The sequence below is a fragment of the Atractosteus spatula genome, chromosome 7, assembly GCF_055471065.1.
Source record: "Atractosteus spatula isolate fAtrSpa1 chromosome 7, fAtrSpa1.hap1, whole genome shotgun sequence".
NCBI lineage: Eukaryota > Metazoa > Chordata > Actinopteri > Semionotiformes > Lepisosteidae > Atractosteus > Atractosteus spatula.
In genome coordinates, this window is record NC_142712.1 from 41,305,652 (window position 1) to 41,318,682 (window position 13,031).

General features: G+C 43.9%; 1 protein-coding gene across 9 annotated transcripts in view; it reads right to left on the bottom strand.

Annotated features, from left to right (window-relative positions):
* The window catches only part of plekha6 (pleckstrin homology domain containing A6), an 82,497-nt gene that overhangs the window by 39,268 nt on the left and 30,198 nt on the right, over window positions 1–13,031 (bottom strand). For all 9 annotated transcript variants that reach the window (XM_088920856.1, XM_088920854.1, XM_088920852.1 and 6 more), the window contains 4 exons: window positions 4,558–4,641; window positions 1,873–1,993; window positions 1,168–1,272; window positions 639–711 (listed from right to left, as the gene is read on the bottom strand). In XM_088920856.1, the coding sequence (XP_088776982.1) occupies window positions 639–711; window positions 1,168–1,272; window positions 1,873–1,980 (286 nt within the window). In that variant the 5' untranslated portion in view covers window positions 1,981–1,993; window positions 4,558–4,641. The remainder of the gene's footprint in view (window positions 1–638; window positions 712–1,167; window positions 1,273–1,872; window positions 1,994–4,557; window positions 4,642–13,031) is intronic.

Below are 13,031 nucleotides of genomic sequence, written 5' to 3' on the forward strand. Positions count from 1 at the left end.
TATTGAAAATGTTGACATTCAGAGAGTCCCTAATGGATTTAAGTAGAGGTCCACAGACAGGGCATCATACAAGAGAAGGCTCTGCCCATGGAGCCTGGTTTTCAGCAGAGTAAGATGACTTGAATCCGCAGATCTCGGGTTAAGAACTGGACTGCACTTGTGCCCTAAATCCTTATAATAACCTGTAACTAAACCATTCAGCAATTTATATGTCCACTATGATTTTGAGTGAGAACCAGTAGAATTTACAGGGCTCAGGAGTTATGTGCTCATGCACAGTACCGTTAGTTAGAAGACAAGACCAGAATGGAGAACCTAGCCCCCCTCCCAGTCATATGCAGAAGACAAGAAACAAATGTAATAAACCTAGCAAAAGAGATAATCAAGGAATTCCAGCTGCAGTATACTATACCATACCGCAACTGTGACATATTCGTAAAACAATTCTGTGATCCCAAGAAAAGATATTCATAAAACCTTTGCATAGCAATGTTTTCAATACACAGACTCATCAGTCAAGTACAATAAGATAGTATCAGAGCAAAGATAGTGGCTTAAAGTAGATACAACAGTCACACATTCCCACAAGCTGAAACAATTTCTCTGTTTTCCATGTGAACATCAAAATAAGTCCGTACCTTTGTAGTAGAAAAGACAGCGATCCGTCAAGACGAACCAGCGCTTGTTCCACTGCTTGACTCCATTGCTGGCCTAGAGGCAGAGCGAGAGGGAGAAAGAAGGGGAAATGTTGAGTCACAGCTAATGATATACCCGCATCTCTCTGGTCTAAATGTGTTTCTTAATAACTTGTTTTTTCTTAAGCGGACAATGGATGTGATGCCTTTCATGACGAGCAAAAACCGAGAAAAAGGCCGAGAAAGCCTTACCCAGCCCTAATGCTGCCCCTCCCCCCCACACACACAAATAGAGATTCAGATCAAGTACTAACCCACATGTCTCAGCAGAGACATCAAGCCAGTCTGAGTGGTAATGCCAGGCTTGTACACGCCTCTGTTTACAGGAGGCAGGAAGAAACGAAACAGTAGCTCTGTCAATGGCAGAGCTGTCTGCGGCTTTCTGCTGTTAGCCAGGGGGTCGCCTTGCCTGCACCTGATGCACCACACACTGGCTTTTGGACTCCCCCTTTCACGGAGTGCAGCCCCCCACCTGCTTGTACAGCCAGCCCTGTTGGGTGACCTCTGCCTTGGGGTTTCTGCGCATGGAGTTGGAGCGCTTCCCGAACGTGACGGCTTTCTTGGAAGAGCGAGAGGCCTAAAAGGGACGGGAGGAAAACAGGAAGAATAAACAGTCCAATACAGGATTCATAAAATCATACAGTAACACAACACAGCAGAGCGTGATCCTTCTGCAGGTTTCAGGATGCACTGCCCTTTTAATCGGAGGATCAGATTATGGGTTATTAAACACAGATTCACCCACAATTTGAGGAATGGAAACTCCTTGTGTTTGCCAGGGTATTCTTGCTGCTACCTAATGAAAACCCACCATCAAATACTGGGTTTCTGGATGGCATAAAGGTCAAAGTGTTGACCCTCTGTAAGTGCAATCCAGAAAGCTCCTTCCAAAATGTCACCCATCCTAGCCCCTGTTCGAATAAATAACCAAGGACAGAATGTCCAAATCCTGGGACAGAGCAGATTGTTCTTATTCTTGTCTGGATAGTGATTATATCATTTTTATTTTAAAACTTGGCGTAAATATTTGTTTTCCACTACTGTGCTTCACCTCCCCCCACCTTTCCCCGGCAGCACACGGACGCTTGGGCAACCCTGCTCGTACTTGGCCGCTGACACGACCCAGACCCAGACTCGCAGCACAGAGCTCAGCCGCCACCTTGGACTCAGTACTGACCCTCCCGTTGGGCAACTGCTCTGGAGACACATCGGACACCATGGCGTGCGTGGAGTTGACGTCGCTGGCGATGCTCACAGGCCTCTTCCCCACCGCTTTGCCACTCATGTCCGGGTTCGAGCTGCAGCGAACACAGAGCATTATTTCGCCACTCAGTCCGTCGTTCATCCTGCAAGGCGTTCAGTCCCATTAATGAGACGGGGTAGTTAAAGCTGACACCACTGAACCAAGATGAGCATGAAAGAAAGCACACTCTCCCTGCACCCATGTGGCCGATAATCACGTTACTGTGTCTGTACAAACATTTCAACAAATACTGAAGAGAAGTGCCTAGGGATTCAGCAGCAACCACTCGTTCTATTTTTATTAGGGCTGGCAGCATTACAATTCTGCAGTCCTGTGGTTTTAGTTAAAGAAATGAGATGGTTAGGAAAAGATTGCAAGACAGGGGTTTTCACTGGTATAATCAGAGTCATGTTAAACAGATTCTTGCACAGACTGCACAACGCTGACCCCTAACAGATAACTTCTTCATGAGGAAAAGGGCAGGTTTACTGCTTGGCTGATTATTTCCTTTAATTTTGGAACATAATTGTCCAAGTCAAGACCCCATCCAGTGCAGAGTACAATTCCAGCAGTAGAGGTCAGACTGTAGTTAATATCATGCCCTATTTCACCTCATGTGTAATCCCAACAAAAATATTTTTATATTCTTTTAATCTCAAAATGTTCACACCAGGGAACTAAAAAAGCCAGAGAGCCTAGAGTGAAGTTATGGGGGCCATAGAAACACCCATGAAAAAATGTTGGATCCCTCCAAGACATAAAGAAATGCAAAGGGATAGTACCTTCTACAGGTTAGCGTTTGAAGAAACAACCGCAGAAAGCTCTACGCCTGCATTTACCACATTCTCCATTAATAAATACATATTTGGAACAATACTGATTCTGCTTAACCAACAACAGAGGAAGGGTAGGGGTCATGCAAGGTCTTGGGAGCCTTTCTTGTGCACTTATGAGAAAAACACTTCCATTGCTCTTTTTTTTCTATTGTCTGAAAGCTGTGGTTAGAACATATTTTTAACTGTAACTTGACTGGCCTCTCCCTCCTCCTCAGTATTGTGCAGGAGAATTATCCAGTGACATCACCTAGTTTCACTGAACCCACAGAAAACGGTCATGGTCACTTGAGCTGCTGGAACGTGATTCCCCTCCTGCCTCTCCAGTGCCCGGGCTTTGACAGACTAGGGAGAACCTCCACAGTGCTGAGCCTCTCCTGAGTCCTGAGAGCCAGCGGGCAAACAACAAGCTCGGCTTTCGAAACAAAAACCACAAAGCGAAACTCCCGCTCAGCGTGCAGGGCCGGACACCTGAGAGTGCTGCTACAGTGTCATTTCCAGGGCGGAAACTAACTTTTCTTCTGAGACACAATCAACACCCTCTATCACCTTCAATCTTTATACACAGCATATACTTGCCATATTTATACAGCATCTAGTTCTATTTCAAACTAAGGAGACTCATTTCGTGACTTTCAGAGCAAGTTCTGGTTTTGCAAAAGTAAACTTATCTTCTCTTATCCTCTCTATAGGTTATAACTAACTTATTTAGTTATGCGTTTAACTCTTGTGTAATACGATCTAGAATCAATCTTGAATCTTCTAAATAACCTAATGTAAAAGATTAAGCGGTTCCTCAGTTTGGGCTCTGTCTCTCATGTTTTGTCATACAGGCTTCAAAAATGTCAGAATTTGAAGAGCAAATCTACGAATCCATTGCATCATCAACTGTCTCAGAGTTTCAAATTTCACATACAGCAAGTACAGATCGTTTGTCGATTAAACATGGATGCAAAAAAGATAAACACGGAAAAAATATTTCTAGCATATCCAGTTTGTCCTTTTGAATACTGACATGCAGCCAATAACAAAAAAACAAGAGAAACTGTATCTCACATTTCCTTATGCTCAGTTCTTGACTGTACAGTTTAAATCAAGAGAAGTTATGCTACAAATATTATGCCGCAATTACACTTACAACACACTTGTCAGATCCCACTTAGACTAAAGGAACAAACTAACAAGAAAATTAGGAGACTGGACAGACGTGTTAAAAATTCTGAAAGCAGTTCAGAATAGCTTAATCCAGTGAACTGCTTCAAGATCAGCATTGAAACTAGGGCCTGGAGACACAGATGAAAATTAAGAGGTTAAATTACTTAGGGCCAAGAAAAGGGAAGCACTTCTATACATGAAGGGTGGTGGGTGTCTGGAATAAGCTGGTTCTTGTAGCAGCTTGGATCCATCAAAAACACGGGTGGATAAGATGCTTGGACCCATCATCTACTTGTAATCAAGCGAGCTAGCCAGTGTGCCTTCCTTCATGTCTAAAAACTTCCATTCCTTCTAAAGACTAAAGAAAAGGGAAGCACTTCTATACATGAAGGGTGGTGGGTGTCTGGAATAAGCTGGTTCTTGTAGCAGCTTGGATCCATCAAAAACACGGGTGGATAAGATGCTTGGACCCATCATCTACTTGTAATCAAGCGAGCTAGCCAGTGTGCCTTCCTTCATGTCTAAAAACTTCCATTCCTTCTAAAGACTAACGCCGGCAGGACCACTGTTTCTGTGTTCCCCGTGCAGGAGCGTGAAAACCAGGCCCTGGTACTCATCCTGCCGTACTCACTATTGAAGTCGCTGCAGTCTGCGTGTCTCCTCTGAGCTGTTTTGAATCACTGGGTGCCCCAGTGCTCCATTTCTGTCATTGTGGCTGTAAAGAGAACAGAGGTGGTGATGAGAAAACACACTAACCTGTGCCAGTTCTCCACTGTGTGCCATAAGTCGGATCAGACATACAATATTATAATGAACATCTTCATAATAGGGTTAGCCCAATCTTCCAATGCACTTCCTAATATCATACAGTACATACGTGTATGGACCTACAGCACAATTATTTGCATCAAAGCATGATGCCCTATATCAAGTTACTAAGCCTGAATGTATTCGTATCTGCTCCCTTTTTGTGCCACACGGTGTGCCACGGCTGTATGACATCCGTGTCAGTCAAGGCTGTTGCTCACCCCGATGCTCAAGCGTTTTGGGAATTGTACAGGCAAACATGGTGTGAGTGTATGAGGCTCACTATCAGGTCACCGCAAGTGTGGTCCTACTACAGGACCGTTCAAGGAATGAAGGAATAAGGCTCTTACGGGGTACAAGATACGCTTTCTGGTTCTGTATGGGTTTTAAGAATCAATGAAGCCAGAACACATGTTCCTGGAGCTCTGGGCTGGGAAGTCATTTTGTTTACCAGCCAGGTGCATGGCATGCCTGGGGAGGTCATAAATATGGGTGCGTTTCAGAGATTTATGAGACAGCATGAGGAACCCTGAACTGATATTATCTCCATAATCACCGTAGGGTAAAAAAAAAATGCAATACCATTTTCAGAAACCTCACACTCTGCATTCTTTCATGTGAGCTGAAACATACACTGTGTGCACACCCCTGTTTCTTACTGCCACTAATCAGCATGTACTGAGAATATCTGGGACTCATATTTAGCTTTTTTATGGCAAACGTGCACAGAACAGAACTCAACAGATATAGAAGAATACTTCTATTTTAGACTGATGTGGCTTGTTTTGTAATTAAAACATACAGTATGTTCCTTGCATTAGTCAAAGTTAGCTATGTCACACCGAGCCCTTACAGAAACAAAACAGCTATGCACGGCTTCTAACTTTGATTTTACAAAAGAGAAGCAGGGACAGAAGTCTGTTTAGACTCTACTGTTTTCTAGCATTGTGAAACTGCCAAGCTAATATTCACAAACCCACATTTAATAGCAAGTGCTTGCTCTTAAAATATACCACAACCCTAAAAGGTGTTTCCTGTCATATTAGAATGATGTTATTAAGAAAAATAATATTTTATGTCACACTGCATGTCATAATAGGACTCCTTCGCTCGATTGTATAAACTGTTTCTTGCTGGGATAAATGACTGCTCAAAAACCTAGAAGATGTATTGTGAGATGGCGTTTATCTGACATATACAGTATGTATGGTTTAGTAAATAGCATTAATTACACATAAATAAACACCGTTGTTTCAAATTAGGACTTTGTAGTGAGTAAAACATTGTCTGACAGACTCTGCACTTGTTACTTTTAATTCCACCCAGGGATTAATGACACAATGGGACTGGAAGTGGGTATTTGAAAAGCAATCAAAAGAACTGCTTGGCTTGTTTTGACATGACACATCCCTCGTCCTCAGCAGGAAGCCCACGGTGCAGTCTACACACACACAGCACGTGCCAGCTCCTGGCTAACGCAGAGAACACGAGTGCACAAAAACAGACACCCCAGCCGAAGAGTCAGCGAGGGCTTGCTCGATTTCCTACACGCAAACACACACAAACAACACGCACCCCTGAGTCTCCTCTGAACACTAAACACTTGGCAACTCACTTACTCATACGGAGAGTGAAACCTTAACCAACACCATCCACACACTTACAGCACTTACAGCCTTCCCTTACTCTGAAAGTAACTTCTGTTGCTGCTTAGTGCTTAATGCTTAGTCTACAAACACAGACAGAGACAGAAACATCCTGTGCCAATAAGAGATAAAATTATAAGCACAGAAGCACAAGGGGATAATATTTCTACAACATATTGGTGTTGAAACTGCAGCTTTTGAATCACTGTAAAGTGCTGTAATTATCAAACATGTGCAAACCACTACTGTACACATTCCAGCCTAGACCTAGTTTCGCTACACGCCCAGTCGCCCAGGATTATTTAACCATTTTTCTTGCTCAAGTATAAACATCTAGGCGCGCACATTGTCTCTATTTCATACATACATCTCCCATAAATGCACAAAACACAGAACAGGTCCTGTCCTTCCAGCACTGCATTGCAGTAATCACTGACCTGCAGCTTCCCAGTCACTTCCCACTGCAGCTGCTAACCAGCTCTACATAATAAACTTCATGTCTGAGCTGTCCTCGAAGCCCACAGCACAGCATCCTACCTACCTCACTCTCCGGTCTGCGCGAAACTTCAGCATTTTTCCTTACATCAATCATATAACAGAATCAGAGTGAGGCTCCACGGAGAGAAAGGAGAGGATGGATTCAGGTGGCAGTGGAAGGGAAGACCCTGGTTTGGAGTTAAAACCTGTTTTTGCTCTTTGGTGCTGAAAATTGCAATTGCTGTGATGCTAGTTTTATTTCCCCATCTCCTCTCCTTGGAGAAGTGTGCTCCAGCCAGCCTCCCTCTTCTCTGTCTCACTCGCCGTCTCTCGCTGACTCTCTCTCTCGCTCGTTTTTCAGAACTGCAAGGCTCAGCTGATTCGGTTCCTCGGTCGGCACGTTTTTTTTTTTCTGCCTTCTGTTTCTCCCCTAGGAGCAGCTGAAGAAAAGGAGGCCCGTGAAGGCCTGTCTTTGGAATCCTCCAGACCGGAGTAGAGATGTTCACTGAGCACCAGTGAGGTTCAGGCGGGCTGGCCTGTGAACTCTACACTGAGGATTCACCACTCGGCTTCCCAGGGGACTGGGATAAAGGTCAAAGATGAAGAAACAGTCACCCATTTGGGTACTGTGTAGTATAATCCCTCCTCCTGCACCTTCTCTCCGCAGTCTTAAAGATTCCAACACACTTGTACAGCAACATCGGAACCTATATTAATAAGAAATGATACTTGTCTGCTGAACAGAACGCCCTGATTTTAATTCCTGATCAGCTGGGCGTGTACTGGATCCAAAAATACACAAAACCCAAGATGCACGCACACAGTACTGTTCAAAAGTTATGTTACTGCTCACCATGTACACAGAGGAGGGGAGGGCTAAGCAGTAGTTTTTTTCTCAATACAGGATGGCAGCCAAATTTTTCCTCCACATACTAGCTGTACAACCGGAACGAGTGTGTATACTCCCTGATATATCCTGTAAGGACACATTTTACCAGCTGTTTCACATTTTGGGTTACTATAAAGGTTATAAACCTTTATAACAAAGTGCTCCGTTAAACCAATATATTAATATGTTAAGAGAAAATGATATATTTATATTTGAAACATTTAATATGGATGTACTGGAAGTTTACATGTCAAGCAATATCCAACTATAGTTTCCTGCAGTTGGGCAGCGTGTTGAAGACAGTCCCCGTTGTTGACAGATGGTTTGTAGAAGATGACATAGGTGGTAGAACATGGTTAATAGGATCCGTGACTTTATCAAAGACTGGATGACAGCAATCATAAAACATCAATAGGAAACAGCCAGCTGCCCCCCAGAGACAAAACGAGAAAGGATCGAGCACAGCCAAAACGTGTTTTTTGCAAAGGTGGCGTGCAAGGCTTGCCGACATTGGCACTCAAAAGAAAAACCTGCAAACCCCGAGGAAAAGGGGAAAAAAAATATTTACAGGACAGCCACTGCATGATACACTAGCAGGAATCAAAGCCATTGGGAGTACATGGTTTGGATTTGTTCTCCCGTTGCATTTTCCAAGTGAGATCAAACTGTTGTTGTCCCAATGTACAAAACTGATTTGAGGTAGTAACACAAATTCAGTAATTTTATAAATGGACAATACAGAAATCTCTTTTATGGCAGACTAACAGAACCAACAGTTACAGTATCATGATCACGATGAGAAGCGTTAGAGTACACCCTCAGTGGCCCGGGATGAAGGGCTCATCAGTTTATTAAAACAGACAAGGCCATGCCCATTGTGTTCTCTTGGTTCTGTTTAGCACTGTTTGCACTGGGGAAAACAAACCCAGCTAAGAAGTCCCTTCAATTCCTCCACCCCTGGAAAGAAACGGTGTGGAACAGCCTGTGAGATGCCGGCACATGTCTGAGTGGCTTTCAATGCAGACTCCACACAGATCAGGCAAACCATACTGGAACCAAACACAAGGCCCTTGAGCTGTAAACAGCAGGACTAAGCACCATGCTACCTGGGCTGTCCAGCCGTGGATGATCAGGGAGCTCTCCTTTGTCCCCCAACCACTTCTTAACATTCTCAGGGTCTCCTCCTGAGCACCGTGGCAGATCAGTGGCATAACATCATACCACTCAAGCACGGAGGGCCAGCTCGAGTCCGCGCTCTCCAGACGTACAGTATGCTCCGCTTCAACCCACTTGTTGCTGTGCTTCATTTTCTTTTTCTCTCGCCTTCCTTCTCCTACCAGTTCTTTATGTTATTGCACCCACACTAGGATTCAAAACTCACTGAACAGAGAGTTTGCTGTGAGTTCTGCAGATTACGTTTCCTGTGGCAGAGCAGCCGTTCCAGGGGCTGACGACTCAGTCTAGTTGCAAGTGCAGAGCCTGCAGGTGAAATCGCAGCTCGAAACAAGTTCACCCTGTCAACCCCCTGGCCTGCCTTTGTTAAATCCACAGGAGGGTACAGTGACGCTTGATTTATTTCTCTTGAGAGACACTGAACCCTGCCCTGCAACAGACAAGGCTGAAAGCAGAGGAAATAAAAGATTTCCCAACCCTGTAAAAGAATTAGGAGTTATAACCAAAGGTTGCTTCATTAAAATTGCCTGAATGTTTTAGGTACAACAAGTTCCCTGACAGTTGAGCTTAGCTGAACACACAGTAATCCACTGGTTCAGCACAGCTAAGAAGGCTGTTTCCCTGATGTACACCAGGAAAGACGAGATCTACGGAGGGATTTGAGAGACAAAGAAGCAAACAATTACTTTGAATGTGCTTTCAATTATTTTTCCTGAAAGCCCTCCTTAATGAGACATAAGACATTTTTGCAGACAATAGGAAAAGGAATAAAATATTCATTTCATGACCATATTCATTTTGTCTAGGCCTCTGAGCTGAAATGCTTAAAATCTTTATATTATAAAGCAGCCAAGACTCTGTACTGACTAATTTTCAACATTGTTTCATTCTTCTATCAAGATTCCTCAGTTTATTAGCTATGACATACGGTTCAGTAGACTACAGCTTTAACATCTCTTTCAAACTAAAGAGTTTGCCTTTAAAACTTGCTCACGCCCCTAAATAGCCTGCTTTTCTTTCCAGAAGGCCAAGCCTGTTGGATTATCCCTTGCAGATATCTGTGTACAATTTCCAGAAAAAAATTAAAAACTTCCCAGCAGAATGCTGAAGCACAGCCAAACCCTAAGTATCTCATCATGGCTAGTCAGGAAATGACAAATTTAATCACTTCACTTACATGGAAGAACTCTCTCTGACGGGGGGGGGGGGGGGTGGAAAGTTTTTTTTTCCCCAACACAGAGACCAGGGATTGGTGCTATGGTTCACAATGATTTGCTGTCAGATCCCTGAGCTGTGAGTGGTTTAGTTTTTTTCTGCAATCCCAGATGTGGAGTCCTTCTCTGGATCTCCAGAACCACCATAATTCACAGTTTTCCATACCAACAACTTCCGTTGCTGTGGGTGGGCAGTAAAGATGAGTACATGAGCTCAACCATCCTGCACACTGATGAGAGCTTTCACAGCGCCCAACGGGAGAGACAGCGCTGATTGTGGAGAATAGATCGATCACTTTATTAGCCATAGAAATGAGGAATTTGTCTTTTCGCATACCCCAGCTTGCTCTCCATGAGACACACAGGCACACAGACAGGGAGAGAAGCTTGGGGTCAGAGTGCAGGGTCAGCCATTTATACGGCGCCCATTTATACAGCTGGGGTTAAGGGCCTTGCTCAGGGGCCCAACGGAGTAGGATTCCTCTGCCGGCCGCGGGATTTGAACCGGCAACCTTCCAGTCACAGGCGCAGATCCTGAGCCACAGAGTCACCACACCACCAGCTGCTTGGTTCTCGCCCTCTTCCTCGCTGCTCTTCTGAATTGGCACTACAATGACACTCACTGACATCACCGCCAGCATGCAGCAACGCAGGAAATCCCAGACGTTGTTGTTTCTCCATAAGCCAAGAGAGGAGGGAGGTGGCTGAGGTGACCCAAACTCGATCAAGTGAACACCCACGAATTCTGTTATATGACAACAGCCAGAAGACACGGATATTTTTCATCTTAAATATCAATTCCAAATACACTGAGCTAGTCCCTCTTGGGTATACTTAACAAGATTTTGTATTGTTATAAACTTTCTCAAACTTCTTCAGTGTTCAGTAGAACCAATTAAAGATCTAATTATACAACTTTTGCAACACAGAACTGAAGATTTAAGCACAATCTGCTCTCACCCCCCCCCCCCCCCCCAGCCATTATTGGTTGAGCCCTAATGAGGAATCCCACATTGTTTTTTAACTATTCTTTTTATTTTCCATTTCAACATTTCCATTTCAACAAGCAACAAAAGTGCAAAAAACATGAAAGCATCAGTAGCCCTTACATCAGCTGGCAAATATCAAGCACACACTGTAGTATACAGTGATACAGTCACCTTGTGACTAACAGTGGTTCATGGCCTAATTGTCTACATAAGGGTGAACTTTTAATAGGACGACCTTAACAAAGCTCCTAAATTACAGCGTAATCCTTGTTTCAATGCTCAGCCACAACCTGAGCTGGCAGCCTCCCAGTGCCTGAGGTGAGCATCTGAAACATTTGCATTGAACAAGCTGTTCTCAAAAGCAAAAACCTCTCTGCACCTCCAGGGTTGATCTTTTTTGCATTTTTTGTAAATCGCAATAATTGAGATCCTCCCCCTATTTTCGATCCCCCCCCCCCCAAAAAAAATAAAGTCAACTCCCTTTAGTCCCACATTAGATAAACACATCACTGGGCTTCTCAGACTGAGCTTTTTAGAGCGTAACCAAGCCGGTTATTTTAGTGTAATCGCGGGCAGGCAGGGTTTGGCCCAAATTGCATTGTGTATTTTTATTTTAGTGGCGACAGACAAGGAGAGGAGCCGGAGGCTTATTTATGCTGAGATCCAGAAGGTGTGACTCTGGTTAAGAAACAAATACAAATTGCTGTTTGTCGTTGTCAGGTGCCCCTATGGTTTAATCCTCCGGCCTCCGCAGTTACATAACCATCTATCTCCATCCCTGCCGGGCAAGAGTGTCTGTGCAGAAAATTACAAGTCCTGCGGTGCCTTGCAGAAACCCGTCTAATTGCACGGGCAAAGCACTGGATTCAGACAAGGAGTGCGGGAAAGTGTGTTCTAAGCAGACCGTGCCGAAGCTGATCTCCACTGTGGTACAGTTTCCGTCACCACCATGTCAGCCATCGACAGCCTGCACACTGCAGGACTTCTGTCCTCTTAATCAATGTCATTCTTATACAGCGCCTTTTGATACAGAGCAGTCTCAATGAATTACACATATTAAAAAATTCAGTAAAAAAAACAATAAACCATGTATAACTGTGTAATTTAAAGAAAGAAATAAGATTGTGAGAGGTGAGAATTTAAAACGTTGACAGAGGTTGCATTTTGAATAAGGTCAGCAAGACGCTATCACTGAAAAGGCTCAGTGCCCTAACAATCAATGTGAAGTCCTTGGAAAGCTGAGGAGCCGAGACTAATTTCCAAGGCTGAAATAATTGCTGTGGTGCCAAGATAGATATTTAAAGGGGTGCAAGGAGGTATAAAGTAAATATAGTAGTTCAGGTGGGTAGCTGCGTCACCATGCGTAGGCTGCAAAGGAACAAGTAATAGGTTTATTCCATGCTGAAAAAAAGAAGAAAGAGAACACAACGTTTCGGCCGTGGAGCCTTCTTCAGGTGTGGACCTTCTTCAGGTGTGTCCACACCTGAAGAAGGCTCCACGGCCGAAACTTTGTGTTCTCTATAACCTATTACTTGTTCCTTTAAAGTAAATATATATTTGCCATACCTTTGTTACGTTTTTAATTAATTGCAATGATATTGGGAGTAAAAAACGGATAGGAAATCGTTTGATAACGAATGCAGAAAAGGCTGCACAAAGAGTACCAGGGAAAACGGAAACCATTCTTGATAGGAGGACATAATCCAGTTACCCACGACTGTTAACTGGGCATTCTATTCAAATTCGTCCATCTCCTGCATCTCTTGCCACAGCAGGCAAAAATAAAAAGCACGTGCGATAGTTTATTTGTAGGACACGTGTGTCTCTGATCTCTGGATGCTCCATGAATAAAAGAGAAAGGAAGTGAAATAAGCCGCTCTGCTCGTGACACGCCGCTGGAAGGCAGGCTG